This window comes from Schistocerca nitens, chromosome 2, assembly GCF_023898315.1.
Source record: "Schistocerca nitens isolate TAMUIC-IGC-003100 chromosome 2, iqSchNite1.1, whole genome shotgun sequence".
NCBI classification, from domain to species: Eukaryota; Metazoa; Arthropoda; class Insecta; order Orthoptera; family Acrididae; genus Schistocerca; species Schistocerca nitens.
In genome coordinates, this window is record NC_064615.1 from 1,003,542,961 (window position 1) to 1,003,566,250 (window position 23,290).

At 45.0% G+C, this 23,290-nt stretch overlaps 1 protein-coding gene across 1 annotated transcript; it reads left to right on the forward strand.

Moving 5' to 3' along the window:
* Positions 1-1,857: 1,857 nt before the first annotated feature.
* LOC126237338 (uncharacterized) lies at positions 1,858-22,165 on the forward strand. The gene is made up of 2 exons (XM_049947359.1): positions 1,858-2,010; positions 21,614-22,165. Exons 1-2 carry the CDS (start codon positions 1,972-1,974, stop codon positions 22,082-22,084), a joined length of 510 nt encoding a protein of 169 aa, XP_049803316.1. The 5' UTR covers positions 1,858-1,971; the 3' UTR covers positions 22,085-22,165.
* The last annotated feature ends 1,125 nt before the right edge of the window (positions 22,166-23,290 follow it).

Below are 23,290 nucleotides of genomic sequence, written 5' to 3' on the forward strand. Positions count from 1 at the left end.
AGTTCTCCAAGTGGTCAACAACAACGTTCACTTAGTCCACAGTTGTCATTACGATCACAAGTCCCTTGGAAGGCAGAGTGCTTCCTCCTACCTACCACGGGCCTGTGTCTGTGGCGCGACGCACGTTACGAGCATCCTTTCGACTGCACACTGGTGTTTCCGAGCACAACCATCGACCAGGCGTAATTCGATTGGAGTTACGACACAACTGATTTGTCCAACAGATAATTAGGGTTGCTATTTTTCTGTAAAAATAATGTTGTTCTTGTGGTCTTCAGTCCAGAGACTGGTTTGATGCAGCTCTCCATGCCACTCTATCCTGTGCAAGCTGCTTCATCTACCAGTACGTACTGCAACCTACATCCTTCTGAATCTGCTTGGTGTATTCATCTCTTGGTCTCCCTCTACGATTTTTACCCTCCACGCTGCCCTCCAATACTAAATTGGTGATCCCTTAATGCCTCAGAACATGTCCTACCCACCGATCCCTTCTTCTAGTCAAGTTGTGCCACAAACTCCTCTTCTCTCCAATTCTATTCAATACCTCTTCATTAGGTATGTGATCTACCCACCTTATCTTCAGCATTCTTCTGTAGCACCACATTTCGAAAGCTTCTATTCTCTTCTCGTCCGAACTATTTATCGTCCATGTTTCACTTCCATACATGGCTACACTCCATACAAATACCTTCAGAAACGACTTCCTGACACTTAAATCTATACTTGATGTTAACAAATTTCTATTCTTCAGAAACGCTTTTCTTGCCATTGCCAGTCTACATTTTATATCCTCTCTACTTCGACTACCATCAGTTATTTTGCTCCCCAAATAGCAAAACTCCTTTACTACTTTAAGTGTCTCATTCCCTAATCTAATTCCCTCAGCATCACCCGAGTTAACTCGACTACATTCCATTATCCTCGTTTTGCTTTTGTTGATGTTCATCTTGTATCCTCCTTTCAAGACACTGTCCATTCCGTTCAACTGCTGTTCCAAGTCCTTTGCTGTCTCTGACAGAATTACAATTTCATCGGCGAACCTCAAAGTTTTTATTTCTTCTCCATGGATTTTAATATCTACTCGTAAATTTTTATTTTGTTTCCTTTATTGCTTGCTCAGTATACAGATTGAATAACATCGGGGAGAGGCTACAACCCTCTCTCACTCCCTTCCCAACCACTGCTTCCCTTTCATGTCACTCGACTCTTATAACTGCCATCTGGTTTCCATACAAATTGTGAATAGCCTTTCGCTCCCTGTAAGTATATGTCGCTCTAATTCTGAGTAATAAATTTTAGCTACCATTGAGAGTATAGTAAAACTGTGCAAACTTTTTAATTATTCTTTTATTAATATTGGGTCAACTGTCCATCGTACAACTTTCTCTGGCATCTTAACTCGCTCAGAGCAAAAAATCGCACCTCACTATGGAATTAGATTTTAGCCAACACTAGATATGTAAAATTCGTATTACTGAACTGAGAGAAATTCTGAGTTTAACGAGTGGAAATTAGTAACTAAGGATGGTATATAAAGATCGACAAGAGGCTCCAGTGTGCATCCTGTGAGCAGTCTATGTGGCAACTGAACTACATGATTCGGTTTGAGCATAGAGTAGGTCGTCCAGCTGAACCCAACAAGGACTATTTGCTCACTTTCCAGATGTAGTTCTATATTCAAAGACTTGTGACTAACAGGAAATGACGCAGTTGGCCGTGTCATGCGTGCTCCGCTTTCGTGAGGACAGGGAAGGTGATGCCGTCGCTTTATCAAATGACATGTGCGTATCAAAGAAACGCGAGTGTCTGCTAGTGACAGCCAGAAAATTCCGTGTTACGCAGAGGCGTGCGTTCCGAGAATAACCATTGTAAAACGAGCGAGATTATTTTCATGAGGTCGTGGTAAGAGCACGCACTGTGCAGACGTATAAAAGGTGTACGTCTGCAGGAATCCGGCACACATCTAACAGCATGAGGGCCACAGTAGCAGCTCTTGTCTTGTGCCTTGCGGTGAGTAACTTTGTCCGAATGGTTTCGTATAAGCAAAAACTAAAGTAATCGTAATAGTTGTATGTTTCAAGAACGACTATAAAGGAGTCCTGCCATTAGCTCACGTTAGTTTGATACAGCCGAATGTGGACTCTTAACTCTGGAAAATTGTGTGATGTCAAACATACAGGGTGATTTTGCTAGTCCGCAGCTCGTGGTCGTGCGGTAGCGTTCTCGCTTCCCGCGCCCGGGTTCCCGGGTTCGATTCCCGGCGGGGATCAGGGATTTTCTCTGCGTCGTGATGACTGGGTGTTGTGTGCTGTTCTTAGGTTAGTTAGGTTTAAGTAGTTCTAAGTTCTAGGAGACTGATGACCATAGATGTTAAGTCCCATAGTGCTCAGAGCCATTTGAACCATTTGATTTTGCTAAATGGACATAAACTGCAGGAAACTATTACTGTGAGGATACGGAGGAAAAATTGCATCTGGACATATGGCTGGAAATTTACATCAAGGGATGTAGAACCACTTGAAGGTGGAGATAAAAGATCTCTGACAGTGTCGGTTTCAGCGACTGAAAGCACACACAGACCACACCAGGAGAGATGGCATGTTCTGTCTTCTGTACTAGTGTTTTAGTGGTAAGGTGCCAGCGAACCATCAGCATCGGTTCAGCCCCAACCTGTGGGCGGAGATTATTGGCGATTGCCTCATGCGACGAGGCATCCTTCCATGTCTCACAGGCGAGGCAAATCTTCTCTTGCTGTGGGTGACTCCGCCTCCTCTGATAAAAGATGTGAGTTTGTTGGTACGAAGGATAACGTAGATGTTACAAGATGGTACTCCAGTTAACTTCAGCATTTCCGTGCAGAGTCATCGCGTCAACATCAACCCCGCCCACACATTGAGGCTCAATAGGTGCTGATGGTTCGCTGCCATCAAACCACAAAAGTACTTGTACAGACAGGACATATCACTTGCCTGATCTGTTCATGTGTGTGCTTTCCATCATTGAAACCTACACTGAGAAACACCTTTTATCTACACCTTCATGCGGGTCTCGTACCTTCCTTGGGGCGTATCTCTGTCTCTGTTCTCACATGACATTTTTGCTGCTTATATTTTAAGACATAGTTTCCTGTAGTTTGTAGCCATGTAACAGAATCACCCCGTAGCATGGCACTGTGAAATGTCATCAAAGTATTTCTCTAGAGTTCAGTTCTCTCCAGCTCCTAGTGCATTCTTCAGTAATCGATTTCTGATCGGATAAGAAAATATTGTTGAAACTATAAAAATTGTTTAATTTCGCCTTTAGGGCCTTCACATGTTCCGGTTTCCCATTGGTCCGTCCATCTTGTCCATGTCTTTGTAGACTGACTATCAAACTGTTTTGGCATTGTTTTATTCAAGCGTTCTTGTACGCACCGAAACTGGTTGTTGGCGATTTTTATTCTTTCATCAATGATGCTTTCAACTTTAAGCTATTCACTTATGACTTCGCATAGTTTGGAGTCAAGCAGCGAATAATCTGCTACTATCACACGAAAAGTAATGTAGGTGGCTATATTTGTTTCAGTACGGTAGATATTTTCCCTCCCGTAAAGAAATGTAGGTACACCAATTATATTCTCTAGCTTACGTAGAGTTTCATCCAATATATGGCCCAGCGTTCGTTGCGTTAAACGTCTAAATCTCTCAAGTATGATACAGGAATCCTGTGAGCTACTATATTTTATGGAAGCCCAAATACAAAAATTTCGAGACTTCTCAACAACAAGTTTTCCTATTATTAGGATTCCACCATTGAACAGTATTGTTTAGCTTTGCTTCATAAATGTTTTCACCATATATTCTTTGACGAAGTGGTGCGTCATGATATTCATATTTCGAACTATATATAATTTTCACTATAATTTTTATTCAAACCGTTAATGACATCTGCTTCAATGAGACGATAGAGCTGTTACTGCCCTTTGACTAGGATACGAGGTGTCTTCTTTTAAGTACGTAGCGTTCTTATACGAGGGCTGATCATACAGAATAAGACTTTTTTACAGATGGTTATTTTCCATTTCAGTGTTTACATGATCTTGTTCAAAGTACTTGCCTACTACTTAAACGCACTTTTCATAGCGTGTGTGCCGGCCGCTGGTGGCCGAGCGGTTCTAGGCGCTTCAGTCTGGAACCACGAGACCGCTACGGTCGGAGGTTCGAATCCTGCCTCGCGCATGGATGTGTGTGAAGTCCTTAGGTTAGTTAGGTTAAAATAGTTCTTAGTTCTAGGGGACTGATGACCTGAGATGTTAAGTCGCATAGTGCTCAGAGCCATTTTGGAACCATAGCGTGTGTGCCAGTCCTCGTACACATGGTGCGTACTATTCCTTGTCTTTCCTTGAGAATCGCCTCGCTCTTATTGAACACTGCTTCAGGGTTCTCAAATCGAATTCCCCAAAGCTTTGCCTTTAGTGATGGGAATAAAAAAAATCACTGAGTACAAGATCGGGGCTATAAGTCGGATGCCGTACCCAGGTAATGTTGAATTGAGCCAGAAACTCCATGACTTGATTTGGGACCTGAGCCAGCGCATTGTCATGATGAAGTCTCTACCCAGTTCGAGAAACTTCTGATCGTTCCACTGGAATACGCTTCCTCAGGTTAGCCAATACTGACGTGTAGTATCGGGCTGTAACCAGTGTGAGGGGAAACTGCATGGGGGTGAATCATTCCGTTGCTCACCATTACTTTCCTGCGGATAGAACAACTTTCGCCTTTTTTGGTATTGGAGAATCTGTGCTGGCTCGTTTTCCCTCAGGATCATAATGATGCAGCCATGACTCATCACCGGTGGTAGTCAATTCCAGAAAGGCACCCCTCTATCACTAAAGACATGCAGCACATCACGGCTTGTCTCCATTCGCACACCCTTTTCTTCGGGAATCAAAAGACGTGCCCTTGACGACGGGCAGTAACATGTGATATGTGAATCATGCATAATCGTAAAGACGCTGCCATATGAAATTGCCAACAGTTCACTGAGGTTAAGTAATGTTATCCGCTGATCCTCACGGACAGTCACAGCAGCTATGTTGATGTTGACTTCAGTCACCGCAGAAGCCGAAACGCCAGGCCCACTTGCTTAACACAGACAAATCGGCCTTCTTTGAGGTCCTTGAATCCCCTAAATACTGCTGCACGAGGTTGTGCATATTCACCGTACGTTTGCTACAGCTTTTCGTAAGTCTATGTGACTGTAGCGAACATAGAATTTTATTCCGCCGTACTGATCATCTCACGTCTCTCCACTGTTTGGTAAGCGAAATACAAAGAGCATCTACAAACTGGAACACTAAACGAGAGTGCTGTCGCCTTTGGATATTATACATAAAAACACACTCTTTTCAAATATACGTGGTACAGATAGGCAACTAATATGGAAGCTACAGGAAAAAACGAGTCTCAGTCTTTGCTGATCAGCCATCGTACTAAACAAACACAAAAGAACATATTATCGCATGAACAGCAGTACCTTAATCTTTACTCATACTCATAAATTAAGGATAATTGCAGAATGTGGTGCCACACAACGTGGCAGTAGCGCACATGCCGCACAACGGGCTGGCATACTCTCAATCAGGTGGTCGAGCAGCTACTGGGGTACACCATCCCATTCTTGCACCAGTGCCTGTCCGAGCTCCTGAAGTGTCCTAGGTGTTTGAAGACGTACAGCGATACGTCGGCCAAGAGCATCCCAGACGTGCTCGATGGGGTTTAGTTCTGGAGAACAGGCAGGGTACTACATTCGCCTGATATCTTCTGTTTCAAGGTACTCATCCACAATGGGAGCTCGGTAGGGCCGTGGGTTATCATCCATCAGGAGGCAGGTGGGACCCACTGCACCCCTGAAGAGGCAGACATACTGGTGCAAAATGACGTCTCGATACACCTGACCTGATACAGTTCCTCTGTCAAAGTCATGCATGGGTGTACGTGCACCAATGATAATCCCACCCCACACCATCAAACCACGACCTCCATACAGGTCCCTTTCAGGGACATTAAGGGGTTGGTATCTGGTTTCTGGTTCACGCCAGATGAAAATCCGGCGAGAATCACTGTTCAGACTACACCTGGACTTGTCCGTGAACATAACCTGGGCTACTGTTCCAATGACCATATACTGTGTTCTTGACAACAGGCTTTATGGGCCCTCCTGTGACCAGGATCAGTAGAATGCACCTTGCATGTCTCAGGGTGAGTAAACCATCTCTGTTCAGTCGTCTGTAGACTGTGTATCTCGAGACAAATGTCCCAGTGGGGTAGCAAGGCTACCTTCGTAGCCATCTGCGGGCACTGATGGTGAGATATCGGTCTTGTTGTGGTGTTGTACACTGTGGGCATCCCGTACTGTAGCGCCTGGACACGTTTCCGGTCTTCTGGAATCATTGCCATAATCTTTAGATCACACTTCGTGGCACACAGAGGGCCCGTTTTACGACCTGCTGTGTTTGACCAGCCCCCAGTCGCCCTAGTATTCTATCCCTCTCAACGTCATCAATATGTGTTCTTTGAGCCACTTTCAACACACAGTCAGCATTAGCACGTCTGAAAATGTCTGCACACTTACTCGCTGCACCGTACTCTGGCATGCACCGACACACCCCTGCATATGTAGACTGCTGCCAGCGCCACCGTGCGACGACTGCAGGTCAAATGCACCTCATGGCCATACCCCGAGGTGATTTAAACCCGCAAACCGCCCACCAGAGCGTTGTTTCACCATGTATCAGCATTATCCTTAATTTATGAGCATGAGTGTATATTACAACATATGTCCATCAGTACCATAAGGACCAACCACCTACCCAAATGTTTTTTAAAGTGCACGATCTTGGCTTTATTACTGTAGTGCCCAGGGAAATTCAAATCATTAACTAGTCGATTGTTTTTGTGCATTTCAGTTAGCATTTTTGGTCCAGTGTGAAAGGAATTTGCAATAACTGAAGTGTAATGTAAGAATTCCATAAAGGACAATTATTAGAAACTCATTTGATAAAAACTAAATCTAGAAGTGTCTGTTTTCTTGGCTCTTACATCAACGTCCAAGTCTTCAGTACTGCCACATAGTCACTAACTTCACAGTACACCTTGAACATCAGTAGGTCACGTTTAAATACTCCAATTTCTCGCTGAGCAAACGTAGTGCTTTATCCATACATTTACAATCCGTATATGAATTTCGAACCCTTTTTGCGTCTTCTACATACAGGAAACGAATCACTACACGTATTTCCTCCTCTTCTAGATTTTAATTAACAGAAGAATTTTAAATAACAAGAAACAAAAGCAGACTCTGACAAATACTCCCGTTACAGCGTCTATGGGCAGCCAATCAACGCATATACTCACCACACTTGCGCGTATTGCCAAGCACAAGGCTCGGTTGTGTAGAGCTCATTACTTCTTTCTCTTAATTCGTATTTGCTTTATTTTTATTTGCTTTAAATATTTTTTTCCTTAACAACAGTGAAGCTGAGGAGTACAAAATTTCAGTACCAACACAGAGGCTGAAGAGATTATCTGCGATCACTCTTCGTAATTCTTAGGTGCTATGGATGACATATAACGAGCGAAATGTTATCCACAGTTTTACAGAAAGCGCGTTGCACTTATAGGAATCTAAGGTCACGAAGAGAAAGAAGTTACTGAGAACTGAGTAAGACATGGCTGTAGACTATGATCGAGGTTTTCGACTGTACACTGAGAAAGCTACCAAGGAAAATTGCAGGGGAAGGTCAAAGTTCAAATGTATTTAACTTTCATGATATTATTATTATTTTTTCTTCGTCCATTGTCAACCTTTTCACGTTAGAGTAGCACCTGCGACCTACATCCTCAGTTACATGCTGGATATACTCCAATACCAGCATTGCTCTACAGTTTTTACACTGTACAGCTCCATCTACAACCAAGGAAATTATGTATTATCGTCCTGTCCCTCCTTGTCAGTGTTTTCACATATTCCTTTCCTCGCCGGTTCGGTGGAGAGCCTCCTAATTTCATACCTTATCAGTCCACCTAATTTTCAACATTCTTCTATAGCACTGTGAAATGTCACCGTTCAGGGTGCGGCTTAACCAGACCACGCACTTGAAAAGTCTGTCCAAGGTTTTAAGTACACATCATTCACCATTTGACAAATTTACAACCATTAAGAAAACGCTATATATACACAGAGACGTAATTTATGAGATCAGCGACGATTACCTTAAAGACTAATTAAAAAACGACCAACAGTTTCGATACCAACAAGTGTTATACAATAAAACAGCACCTTTTATCAAATTATAGCTCTTCACAGGCAAGCCCATAAATTGGACACCTCTAATGTCAAAGTACGACCAAATGTTATCGTTTATAACCACAGACTTGGGAGAATGATAACGCTCTCAAATAAGTTGCATACAATTTTCGATTGCTTTTGACAAGAACGTTACAAACATTCCCCAATGGGCTGACTCAACATTTAAACAACCATGAAACCGGCGCAAGACCGGTCACAGCTAACAAAGCGCGGCCAGAATATTCGGCAGAGATAAATCCTTTGAGTACGACGCTTAAGGCACGCAATGCAGATTACGTGCCTTTCTTCTTACAAGATATGAGCGGAAACATCAAACTCAAACAGAACCCAACAGGGCGATGACTAAAAACCACCTGTTTACATCTATGCACCACGCTGACGAAATACAGTCAGCTTTGGCCAAACCAAGCACAAAGTTGCCAAAGTCAGTGCCGTTACAGTGCCCGACATTAAGAAAGCAAGCGGTAGGGGGAGGGGGGGGGGAGCTGTCACATTAAATAGACTACTATCACAAAAGTCTGAGCAGTCTACAATAAGAGTAGCTTCCCATAGTAATTTTAAAAAATGTTGCCCAAGCTGAAAAACGCATTACACTGTTAAAACAAGGGGTACCAAACTGGCATAAAATAACTGTCCATTTAGTCACTTAAAATGAGAAAGCAGCAGTTATGTAAAAGAGCTACTAGATTACAGTTACATAAGTGCGCGAGTGGCGACCTCCACTGACTGCTTAGGCCTTTAGAATGAGGAAAACAATACTTACATGAAACAGTTAATAGATTACAGTTACATAATTTGTCGAGCAGCGACTTCCATGGCGGAGATGGTACAGTCTGGCGTGGTTTGTGGAAGCACATATGAGAAGACACTACGGTCGAAGAGTCTCATAAGGCGGTATGCCACACTGTCTGTGACGCTGGAACAGACTTCTAGGTCCAGGGAACCACTGCACGCTCAACACTGCCTCACTTCCTGTGCTCAGTGCTCAGTGAGTACTCACTATAGGAGACATGCACTGTGGTCACATCACAAATAATGAGTGAATAGAAAAATAATTCCAGAAATACTGCCAGGCGTGGACTAAGAACTTAAACAGCTAGAAATTTGCAACTCAGCACAGCTCCTCTACTACACTACTGGCCATTAAAATTGCTACACCAAGCAGAAACGCAGATGATAAACGGGTATTCATTGGACACATATATTATACAAGAACTGACATGTGATTACATTTACACGCAATTTCGGTGCATAGATCCTGAGAAATCTGTACCCAGAACAACCATCTCTGGCCGTAATAACGGCCTTGATACGCCTGGCCATTGAGTCAAACAGAGCTTGGATGGCGTGTACAAGTACAGCTTCCCATGCAGCTTCAACACGATACCACAGTTCATCAAGGGTGGTGACTGGCGTATTGTGACGAGCCACTATTCACCAGACGTTTTCAGTTGGTGAGAGATCTGCAAAATGTGCTGGCCAGGGCAGCAGTCGAACATTTTCTGTATCCAGAAAGGCCCGTACAGGACCTACAACATGCGGACGTGCATTACCCTGCTGAAATGTAGGGTTTTGCTGGGATCGAATGAAGGGTAGATTCAAATGGCTCTAAGCACTATGGTACTTAACTTCTGAGGTCATCAGTCCGCTAGAACTTAGAACTACTTAAACCTAACTAACCTAAGGACATCACACACATCCATGCCCGAGGCACGATTCGAACCTGCGACCGTAGCAGTCCCGCGGCTCCAGGCTGTAGCGCCTAGAACCGCTCTGAAGGGTAGAGCAACAGGTCGTAACACATCTGAAATGTAATGTCCACTGTTCAAAGTACCGTCAGTGCGAACAAGAGGTGACAGAGACGTGTAACTAATGGCACCCCATACCATCATGCCGGGTGATACGCCAGTATGGCGATGACGAATACACGCTTCCAATGTCCGTTCACCGCGATGTCGCCAAACACGGATGCGACCATCACGATGCTGTCAACAGAACCTGGATTCATCCGAAAAAAATGACGTTTTGCCATTCGTGCACACAGGTTCGTCGTTGAGTACACCATCGCCGGCGCTCCTGTCTGTGATGCAGCGTTAAGGGTAACCGCAGCCATGATTTCCGAGCTGAGAGTCCATGCTGCTGCAAACGTCGTCGAACTGTTCGTGCAGACGGTTGTTGTCTTGCAAACGTCCCCATCTATTGACTGAGGGATAGAGACGTGGCTGCACGACCCGTTACAGCCATGCGGATAAGATGCCTGTTATCTCGACTGCTCGTGATACGAGGCCGTTGGGATTACCCTCCTGAACCCACCGATTCCATATTCTGCTAACAGTCATTGGATCTCGACCAACGCGAGCAGCAATGTCACGATACGATAAACCGCAATCGCGATAGGCTACAATCCGACCTTTATCAAAGTCGGAAACGTGATGGTACACATTTCTCCTACTTACACAAGGCATCACAACAACATTTCACCAGGCAACGGCGGACAGCTGCTGTTTGTGTATGAGAAATCGGTTGGAAACTTTCCTCATGTCAGCACGTCGTAGGTGTCGCCACCGGCGCCAACCTTGTGTGAATGCTCTGAAAAGGTAATCATTTGCATATCACAGCATCTTCTTCCTGTCGGCTAAATTTTGCGTCTGTAGCACGTCATCTTCGTGTTGTAGCAATTTTAATGGACAGTAGTGTACTTAAACCTAACTAACCTAAAGACACCACACGAAACCTGCGACCGTAGCAGTCGTGCGGTTCCGGACTAAAGCGCCGAGAACCACTCGGCCACCTCGGCCGGCAAAAGATGATTTCCAGGACTTAATTTCCACACGATTTCACAGGGAACGAGGAATCGCTGAGCCAACTTACACTCCTGGAAATTGAAATAAGAACACCGTGAATTCATTGTCCCAGCAAGGGGAAACTTTATTGACACATTCCTGGGGTCAGATACATCACATGATCACACTGACAGAACCACAGGCACATACACACAGGCAACAGAGCATGCACAATGTCGGCACTAGTACAGTGTATATCCACCTTTCGCAGCAATGCAGGCTGCTATTCTCCCATGGAGACGATCGTAGAGATGCTGGATGTAGTCCTGTGGAACGGCTTGCCATGCCATTTCCACCTGGCGCCTCAGTTGGACCAGCGTTCGTGCTGGACGTGCAGACCGCGTGAGACGACGCTTCATCCAGTCCCAAACATGCTCAATGGGGGACAGATCCGGAGATCTTGCTGGCCAGGGTAGTTGACTTACACCTTCTAGAGCACGTTGGGTGGCACGGGATACATGCGGACGTGCATTGTCCTGTTGGAACAGCAAGTTCCCTTGCCGGTCTAGGAATGGTAGAACGATGGGTTCGATGACGGTTTGGATGTACCGTGCACTATTCAGTGTCCCCTCGACGATCACCAGTGGTTTCAGGCAAATGCCGGGATGGTTCCTTTGAAAGGGCACGGCAGATTTCCTTCCCCATCCTTCCCTAACCCGAGCTTGCGCTCCGTCTCTAATGACCTCGTTGTCGACGGGACGTTAAACAACCCTAACCTAACACTAACCTAACTATCACCAGTGGTGTACGGCCAGTGTAGGAGATCGCTCCCCACACCATGATGCCGGGTGTTGGCCCTGTGTGTCTCGGTCGTATGCAGTCCTGATTGTGGCGCTCACCTGCACGGCGCCAGACACGCATACGACCATCATTGGCACCAAGGCAGAAGCGACTCTCATCGCTGAAGACGACACGCCTACATTCGTCCCTCCATTCACGCCTGTCGCGACACAACTGGAGGCGGGCTGCACGATGTTGGGGCGTGAGCGGAAGACGGCCTAACGGTGTGCGGGACCGTAGCCCAGCTTCATGGAGACGGTTGCGAATGGTCCTCGCCGATACCCCAGGAGCAACAGTGTCCCTAATTTGCTGGGAAGTGGCGGTGCGGTCCCCTACGGCACTGCGTAGGATCCTACGGTCTTGGCGTGCATCCGTGCGTCGCTGCGGTCCGGTCCCAGGTCGACGGGCACGTGCACCTTCCGCCGACCACTGGCGACAACATCGATGTACTGTGGAGACCTCACGCCCCACGTGTTGAGCAATTCGGCGGTACGTCCACCCGGCCTCCCGCATGCCCACTATACGCCCTCGCTCAAAGTCCGTCAACTGCACATACGGCTCACGTCCACGCTGTCGCGGCATGCTACCAGTGTTAAAGACTGCGATGGAGCTCCGTATGCCACGGCAAACTGGCTGACACTGACGGCGGCGGTGCACAAATGCTGCGCAGCTAGCGCCATTCGACGGCCAACACCGCGGTTCCTGGTGTGTCCGCTGTGCCGTGCGTGTGATCATTGCTTGTACAGTCCTCTCGCAGTGTCCGGAGCAAGTATGGTGGGTCTGACACACCGGTGTCAATGTGTTCTTTTTTCCATTTCCAGGAGTGTACTACAGTAACCCGACTCTCCTTTTATGGTGAGTTCTGGGTTCCACACAAAAACTCGGCCTCCTATTTTACGTTTACACTCCTTACAGCCACGACTGTAACGCCACGTTCATTTCTGGAGACTTGCTTAAATCTCTACCTTCTTCGATTCCGGTGAATAATTTCCGTACTAACCTGTTGTGAAAGGTCATTAATAGACCATAAGTTAGCTGAAGGGTACTTCATCTGATACTGAACACAAAACTGAGCAAGGGTATCGAAAGATCCGACTTCTTTTGAGAAGTTCTATGAAAAGTGATCAGTGCTGCCTTCAGATTACCATTGACTTCCCCTACAAAGGAGGGTATGCATAGTATAGGGTGGTAATGATTTGTTTAATGGCATTCTCAAAACAAAACCTTTTAAACACTTTGGAAGTGAAAGCTGGAATGTTATCACTCACAAGAGATCTAGGTAGTCCAAAGGTGGAAAAAATATGTAGAAGGTGGCAAATGGTCAAAGGAACCATAACCCCACTCCTCGGAATCAACCAGGAGAAACGGGAAAAAACACCAACAACCACCATAACGTACCTATTGCCAGCACGAGTACTAGGGAGGGGTCCTTTCTAAACAGTGAAAAGTTTCGCCATCGGACTATTCTCCCAGGTCTACAGTAAAAGCCTCTTAACCAAGTCAGAATTGGGCTTAGCACTCTGGCAACTTTCATACTCCCCACCAATATCGTTATAGAGTTTTTATGAATACCCAAGTTACCACCCATCACTGTACAATGAAAGTACCAGAATACGGGACCGACAACTTCCATGGGCAAACAAATCTTACGTTCGCTCTCGCTGTGCCAACTATAACGAAGTAGGCCTTTGTTTAGGCAATACCCAGAGATCTGTTCCTTTTGTTATAACCTCCGCTTAATCCTGGCAATTCTAGGGTCAAGATCTTGCTTCCACTTCAAATTAATAGATTTCAGAGACCTCCGTCAACATCCCTGTTCCTCAATCCTCGGAAGAAACATCCTCCCCCCTCCTATGCTCCATGCGATCAAGAACTTCGCCTTATAACATGCGGCTTAAGGCATCCACCACCCTGTTGGGGCCCCCTAATATGGCTGACATTAAAACGAAAAGTGGAAACCCAAATCGCTCAGCGCGCTATTCTCCCAGTTTTGCAGGGATGTGCCAGAAGTCAGCTTAGGGCCTGATTATTCGTCTATAGAAGAGATTTCCTGCGCTCAAGATAAAATTTAAATTTTCAAGGACAAAGAAAACTGCCAGTGTTTCCCATTCATAAACGTAATGCTTAGTTTCAGGTGGTAACAAGTTCGTAGAAGCGTAAGCTATGGGATGCCGCTCCCCGTTTTGTTCTTACAGAAGAGTAGCCGCTCTTCTACAAGTAGAAGCATCCATTTGGATACAAACAGGTGGTCAAAGTCGCGGATAGCCAAACCGGGGGTAAGGGCCTCTTTAATTGCCTCAAAGAATGTCTGATGAACCTCGTCCCCAAGGAAAACAAATTCTTTCGTACAAAGGTCAATAAGGGACCCAGGTAACTGACCAAAATTCGAACAAACTTCCGAAAAAAATTGCCATGCCTGTAAAATTAGCCACAGCCTTCTTATTTCTGGCCACAGGGATTCTATGGAAATCCTAGGGCAATCTTGATCGATCCTAATACCATCGGCAGACACTAAATGCCCCAAAAATGATCTCTTCCGACATGCCAACGTAATTCTGGCTGATTTGACGGTCAACCCTGCTTCCCTAAGACGCTCCAGAATAGTCTCCAGTGTTTCAAATCATCAGCGAACTTGGCACTATAAACCACCACATAATCTAGACAGTTATATTCACATTTAAATTTCAGATCACTCACAACACAGTCTAGAAGGGGGTACAAAGCAGCCACACTAGTGGACAAGCCAAAATGAACACATATAGGTTCCAGTTCTTACAGAAGCTGTTAATATGTTTAGAGTCCTTGGATAACGGGATCTGATAATATACCTGACTAAGATCAAGAACTGTAAAGAACTTGGTCTCAGCAAACCACGTAAAACAATTATATAAATCAGACAAAAGTACAGATTCTAAAGCAACCTTCTGGTTAACTAATCTATACTCAACCACCGTACGAAACTTCCTACTCTTGGCTTTGCGTAGTACAAATATGGACAATGCATACGGTGATATAGGGGGTCTGATCACTCCACCATGTAACATGCCACCAATCAAGTTCTTTATTTTCGGAGGGGATAGCCTATATCAAGTTTGCCAAACCAGCACCTCATCAGTAAGGATGAACTTATATAGAATTTTATCCGTTATGTCCAGCTTGTAGGTTAGGACCTGTGGGAAACGACTAAGAAGCTGCAACAGTTATTTTATACACACATGCCACCGTGAAAGCCTCCGAGAACTAAACCTTAAATCTACATGACCACTTTGCAGTTTACATTTAAGTGCATGACCGAGGGTTCATCAACAACTTTAGGACTATTTCCCTAACGTTCCACTCCCGGACGGCGCATGGGAAATATGGACACTTCATTCCTAACGTAAGAGCTATGAATTCTCTTACTGTATTACGATTTCTCCTTATTTAGGGTGGCACCAATAAAATATTTTCGCATTCAGAGGAGAAAGTTGCTGATTGTGAAAAAGCCTCGTCACAACGAAAAACAGCCTTGTTTTAATGATTTCCATGGCAATTCGCTTATCTTGTCTGTGTCACACTGTCCCCTATTTCTCGACGATACAAGATGGGCTGCTCTTCTTTGGACTCCTTCAAAGTCCTTCTCAATCCTGTCTGTTAAGGATCCCATACCTCACAGCAGTACTCTAACAGAGGACGACAAGCATAGTGTAGACCTGCTGCACCTTCTAAGCCTACTGCCAATAAAACGCAGTGTTTCATTTGCATTCCCCTCCATATTATCTACATGCTCGTTCAGATGTAAGCTGTTCTTGATTGTAATTCCTATGCATATAACTGAACTGACAGATTTTACATGTGTGTGATTTATCGTGTAACTGAAATTTAACGGATTTCTTTTAGTACTCGTGGTATGACTTCGCACTTTTCCATATTTAGAGTCATTTGCCACTTTTCACCATACAGATATCGTGTCTAAGTCATTTTGAAGTTAATAAAGGTAGTCAATTTAGCCCAGCGCACATCAAAACGACTGAATATTGTTTTTAGAGGTAGTGTCACCAACGTCTTTGGGACAGTGTACTGTATGTAATTTACAAACATATTCATTATACTCATTGCTTGTTGAACAGCTCGTCCTGTGTCTAACAGTCGTTTCCGACCACTGATTCTGTATTCCAAAATACACACTTTACAAAGCACTACTTCCTGCATAATTATGACACTAACGATTCGATAGAACACAATTTTAAAAGTAGACATAGATCTTCCATGAGAACGTAATTAAAACATAGAAACTAATAATTAGTTGGCGATTTATGTGGGAGTAATATGGAAACAGTAACTGTTTTCAATTTTGATACGACTTATTTTTTCCATTATTAACTAATTGTCAAGCCACTGCAAACTCATCATCAGATGGAGGTGTCACACGAACGTTATGTGGACCATATGCAGCTAGACGCTATAGTCATGGTGAATCCACTGCCTTGTGGAAAATGACAAATTTTATGTATATAGACAGAAGCGGCGAGTGAAAATTTGTACCAGGCCGAGAATCGAACCCAGGTCCACTGCTTACGAGGCAGGTGTGTTAGCCTCTAAGCCACCTTGGCCCATCAGCTTACACAGCTGAACGGAATAGCCGCCACCTTGGCACAGCAGTTTATACAGCTGAACGGAATACCCTGGCACGGCTCTCTCCTCGATCAAAATTCTCACAGCCAACCCAGTCTACTTAAAATTTCCCCTTACACACGAGCAGAATTGTCGAGGTTCTCCAGGTTAGTGGCTAATGCACCTGCCTAGTAAGCAGGACACACAGATTTGATTCCTGGCCTTAGTACAAATTTTCACTCGCCGCTTCAGCACATAAAATCATATCTATATGGTACCAATAAAGTCTCTGAAATTGTTGTCATTCCATTCGTTTAGGCACAAGCACCTGATTTTCAGGGTGCACCCCTGAAAAATGGTTCAAATGGCTCTGAGCACTATGGGACTCAACTGCTGATGTCATTAGTCCCCTAGAACTTAGAACTAGTTAAACCTAACTAACCTAAGGACATCACAAACATCCATGCCCGAGGCAGGATTCGAACCTGCGACCGTAGCGGTCTTGCGGTTCCAGACTGCAGCGCCTTTAAAGCACGGCCACTTCGGCCTGCGCACCCCTGAACCGTGGATTTATTTTCAAAGAATATTCTTAAAAATTTATTCTACTTACTAGCAATTCATCAAGAACATGAACACATTTAATCACGCTATGTGAGCGTGGAAGTAGTTGCCTGGGAGTAACTGATGAAATCATAAGCAAATTCCTTTTTAACAAATGGTAATTTATTCACATTAATGGTCCCTAAAGCATTTTTTGAAAGAAATAGATTTAAAATTATAATCAGAAAGCAACCTCTAAATATCAAGTTACAATTTATTCAGAAGCAGAAAGAAACAAATTTTTGACCTAATGAGCTTTCGGGCTGAGAACCTTGCCGCTCCCTTTTGACACGGTCGCAGTTACGACCGCTCACAACAACCTCTGAAAGACTACTCTGGTGCAAATCTGCAACACACCAGATTACTTGAAACTAAAAGTTTTAAAAATTCACACAAGCACACAAACTATGCACCCCGTAGAAGGGGTGGAAACGGTACAAAACACTAAAATTAAAATATTAACTTTGCCACCGAAGGTGCAACTTGATTTTAACTTCTAAGAAAAGCCTTACGGTGAAAGGGTGGCAACTTTATATACTAAAATGACCATTTAAATAAAAGTCCATGAAATGCAATCTTATATAAAATTATACAAGTTTGGCCAAACACGTTAACATGCTCTGCAGTACACAGCTCTCAAGATGATAGGCAAGATCAAAACATATTTCAGAAATTAGGCCGTTACACTCCAAGCAATAAATTCGTTAACACCAAATCCGACAAAGATGATAGAGGCAGCTACTAACGTATGGTATATTGATACGGAGATTACCGAACAACCCGAACCGCAGATTGCCCTAACCCGCCCCTACTCCACAAAGGAAAAACGGACCACCCAATTGATAAACAACCACCTTCCCGCGGGTGGGCAAACTGAGAAGAATGGTGGGACGACCGCAAAACAAGATGTCTGGTGACCTCACCAAGAAAACAAGTAGAATTTAACAAGTAAATGAAACAACATATCACGCATTACTTAACTTCTAATAAACTGCGATATCTGGAGAAGACCTGACGCAGCACCCCCGAATCGCTCTCCCGAACCGTCCGCTGCCAGCCGCTTCAACGGACGCAGGAAGGCGCGCCGATCTCCCGCCTCACGGCGTAGCAGCTCGCACCGGCCAGACCGATGTCGTGGGTTGACTCCTGTTGCTCTCGTGTCGACCGCGAAGCCACTACCCCTCGCTATACGGCGCGGCCCACTGGACTCACGTGGCGACTTCACATGCGCCGATGCTCAAGACGGACAAGTCATCTGGTGTCTCAGTGCGCGACCGACCGACCGATCGATCCATCCGCCTTGACCATTGCCGGAGCAGACTGGCGGCCTAACGCGCAGAGTCAGATGCAGGAACTAAGCCTTGGCCGAGCGACCACTCGCTAAGTTCTCTTACTGGCGTAGTGGAAAGACTCTCTCATTTTGCGGGCTTTAAACGTTGATCCGAACGAAAGACATACTAGCACTCCGGACGACAGACAGGCACTAACTGCCTCACAAATTCGGACGAGAGACAGACTAGCAAGCTGGGGACGAGAGACTGACCCAGACTGACCCCAGACTGACTGCAGGCGAGCTCATAGCGCCCCTTAAATGCACGTGAACAGTCTACCTTTCCCCTTTCCCACCATAGGGAGACACTAAAGCTGCGATTGCCACAGCGGCGCCACCACTAGAAACGGCGACTGCTTCACGCTACGCGCTGTGGCGCACTCCTCAAAACGCAATTTTTACCACGGCTCAACCCCCATTTACGTTTGATGCAGAGGTGCTACTCTGGAAGATGGAGAGGTTTGGCAATTCTGTTCATGTATATGGAGGAATGTAAAGTAGGGTAAGGCGGCAGTGAGAATTTGGATCTAGGAGGGAGGTGTGCCAGGGTAATATGTGCAGTTGTGTAAATCACTGTGCCAAGGTAGCTTAGTGGCTAACGCACCTGCTTAGTAAGCAGGAGATCGAGGTTCGATTGCTGGCCTTGGTACAAATATTCAGTCGCCACTTCAAATGGTTCAAATGGCTCTGAGCACTACGGGACTTAACATCTGTGGTCATCAGTCCCCTAGAACTTAGAACTACTTAAACCTAACTAACCTAAGGACATCACACAACACCCAGTCATCACGAGGCAGAGAAAATCCCTGACCCCGCCGGGAATCGAACCCAGGAACCCAGGAACCCGGGCGCGGGAAGCGAGAACGCTACCGCACGACCACGAGCTGCGGACGGTCGCCACTTCACTTTATAAAGATAGAACCATATCTGTATGAGATCAGTAAACTCTGAAGTTGTGCCATGTCGTTGAAATGACGAATCCATTTTTATAATGACCATTTTGCAGGTTTTTCACCCACACAAACTCACTATTTACTTATTTCCTGTTTCATATAGCCCTTAAAATATACGTCATCAGAATGAATTTGTCATGCATGCTTCGAGTCAGACCAGTCACTATGACCATAGAGTGCAGCTGCACATGGCCGAGATAATGTTCCTGTAACTCCTCGATCTGATTCTGAGCCTGCAGTGACTTGAAAACTACTTCGCGGTACAATAGCTTGAAAAAATGTACCTGTCATAGACATTGACACACATTCTGCCTCATGACAACTGTAAACATTCGACATTCCATAGGTGAGGTTGTCTACCTTTAGGCGCTGGAGCAGCGCTGAAGCTCCACTCATCTAAAGGGGTGTCCGGCTTCTGACAGATACATTTAAAACGTGTTCAGGAAAGGTGCATGGGAGTCACCGCAAGTGTTTGCCGAACAAGGGGTTGGGAGAGGGCAGGGGCTCAGAGGGACCCTTCGCCGTTTTGTTCATGCAGATGATAATTTTGCATCACTTCGCCAAAGGAGGAAGTAAAACAGAGTGATCACCCTTTGCTGCTTTGGATCAAGTTCATATTTCATCGAATAGTTTTGAACGGTCCTTAGTAGTTCCATCCTGAGACCGCACTACACTCCAAAGCGTTTACATTATTTCAGTTTGGCTGCAGCCTCACTATATCCTTAGACTATGGTTGAATCGCCCAGATGGTGACAGCAGTGTCGAACATGTGTTGCTCATGGCACAGCAAACTGTAGTTTCGAGTGCGGAATGTATAGGAATCAATGCCCCAAGGGAAAGGGTGGTTTCACTGACGCCCATCATGCCACCACCTGAGGGCTTTTAGTGTCGATTCTGAGAGTCAGTGTGGCTGAAATGTTGTCCTTGGCAACGCATGAGAAAACCGCGTGATATGAAGGCTGAGTGTCGCGGTTCTGACCTATACCACAGAGTCATGGGAACGAGGGATGAAATGTGAGTAACAGTGGGTATGACCTTCCCGTCATGTGACACGTCTAGATAGCGTTGGGCAGAATTGTTGTGAAATTTGTTGCCAATCTGACATCATTAATTCACATTAATCCTCACATGAACTAATGTGTGACCTTTCTTCTGCATCTATCGACAGTACGCTGTGTGAAGCGTCCTCAAGCGCGAGGGTGTCGACGCTGAGCCCCACGCCTGTGCACCATTACAGAGGACTGTCGTAGGCACCTTAGAGCCAGATTTCAAACTTAGCCACAGAAATGGGAAGCAATTACAGCGATTCTAAAAAGCAATCATTAAATTTTGTTTTACAGTATATACTGTTATGAGGAAATGAAAAGAGGCGGTTTTGACGAAATAGCTGAGATAACAGTATATATCTCAGTTATTTCGTCAAAACCACCTCTTTTCATTTCCTAACTTTGCTTAATGCCACTACCTGCTGCCACGCCGCCATATTGTGCACACTCGTTCATACTGACTGCGGCATGTAAATGCTCCGAGGTGGTACAAACAGTTAACTGAATTAGCTACGTTTTGTAATTGCAAACCACTAGCAATAAATACTATTTCTTTTTATGAAATTAGATCCCAGATGAGGTAAGGTGAGTCGTTGGCTACTGTTATGGACGTTTGCTGAATGTACAGCAGAGTGACCTGGTATATTAGAGAGTTATATGTGGAGTACATATTGAGGGGCTTTCTAATTGCAATATTTGGTGGAATTCATATTCTTATGTTCTGATCTTAATTCTTCAAGAAAATGATTTCATATTCGAGGGAGCGTCCTTAATTGCACTACTTAGAGCTAGAAGCAAAGAAGTTACTCAATTTTCTGACAGTTTCTTGGCGAATCATGACTTATTGTTTGATATATGAACAGTAAGCGATGCAAAATTCATTTCAACTGAGCCTAGTTTATGTATAATTTATGTAAACGTGTGTGTCAGCGACTATTCCGTTAAATATTCTAGGTCAGAAAGAGTTTCCAGTCTGTTTTCTGGGGCATAAAGTTTCGTATATTACCGCGTATCTTGATTGCTCACGTTTCTAATCATTTTTCAACACACTCACCTCACAATATGTACCATGATGTACTCCTCTAGACGTTTATTGAAAGTATGTGCCTTTGTTTACAGGTGTCCAAGTGCACCAGCCAAACAACAGAGCCAGTTCCGCCATCGACTGGTCTGCCGCCCCCTGAGCCGACTGGTACTGACCTGCCACCGCCAGAACCCACTGGCACTGACCTGCCGCCGCCAGAACCCACTGGCACCGACCTGCCACCGCCAGAACCTACTGGCACTGACGCGCCACCGCCAGAACCAACTGGCAGCGAGCAGCCACCACCTCCTCCCAGTACTGAGGCCCCCGCACCTCCCGCAGAGCCGACGACGGCGCCTCCAGCTTCTCCCCCACAGAGAACCCCTGCTGGTGGGCGCGGCCGCCGTCCATCTGGTGACCGCTTTGGCTTTGGGCCAGGTTTCGGCACCGGCTTCTTCCCAGGATTCCGCCAGCGCTTTCCTTCCTTCAACACTGGATTCTTCCCAGGATTCAATGGCATATTTCCAGGCATCAGGCCGGGTTTCTTTCCTGGCTTTGGACGCTAAAGATTATTCCATCGACTACTGAAGTTCTGTACGCAATGCTGTTAAAAATTATGAGTCATTAAAGAAGCAATGAAAAATTAACATACACTATTTCGATCGATCTGTTCTTCTTGAATCCATATATTATTAACACTGTCATAAGTGTAATTCAAAGACAACTTAGATGTAAAGAAAAATTTATAAAAATGATATGAATTTCGTTTTCAGTTCGTTGCTCCTACGTTTAACCGTCTGATGACAGTGAAAAACACACCGTTCGTTATACATGTGCGGTATCCGTTATTTCTGATATGTCTCAAAGAAAAAGACACAATTTTGATCCACTAGTCACTGTCAATTAAGGCACAAAGGAATTACAGACCTTCGTTGCTAGTGGGCATTGATTTAAATCAATGGGGCAAGTTGAAATTTTGTGCTAACCGAGATCCAGTGCGGATGAACCTCAGGCTCGAACTGTACGGGAATTCTTGGGTATTGTGCTTTTGCTCCGCTCAAACAATTAATCGAAAAAGGACCGTATCAGTTCTTGAAACTTTTGATGAAAAAGGAGTTCAGTGAGCAGCAGATATACGTTGCTGGCCATTGAAATAGGAACAACAGGAAGGGTAGTGAATTATTGTGTGTATACATTGCAGTACAAAGAATTCATGATTAAAATTATATGCTACTCTCAGGTGCGCAGGGGGCAAAATTTATTACAGAGCTGCCACCTCAGGCAGCTACAGTTTTTCTGATTCTTCTGGGTATCGAATCGAACAGCTTCGATGGGTGAATACCATTCCACGCTGCCTCAGCTCTATGCCATCGAGTATCAATCGCATTAGCTAAAGGGTGGTTCGTTCCATTCTCTCGAAAACGCATGACTAGTGGTTTTAAATGGATGGTGGTGCTGCCCAGGGCAGCAATCGAACTCTCTCTGTATCGAAGTAGATCAGCACAGCAAGGACAAAATTCAGGGTTGCGTTATCTTGATGGAAGATAACGTAACGGGGACCTCGAAGATATGGCACGACTACTAACATCAATACACAGCAAATGTAGCGTCTGGTGTTCGTGTTGTGTACCCACTGGCCCCCAGTACAGTTGTGACCAGACGAAACTACAACTGTACAGCCATGACTGTGGGTTCCTTGGTTATTTAATTGCTCTGAGAGAAGGCTCATCAGACTGCGACACATGAAATATTAGTTCAGTTCATTACGTTTA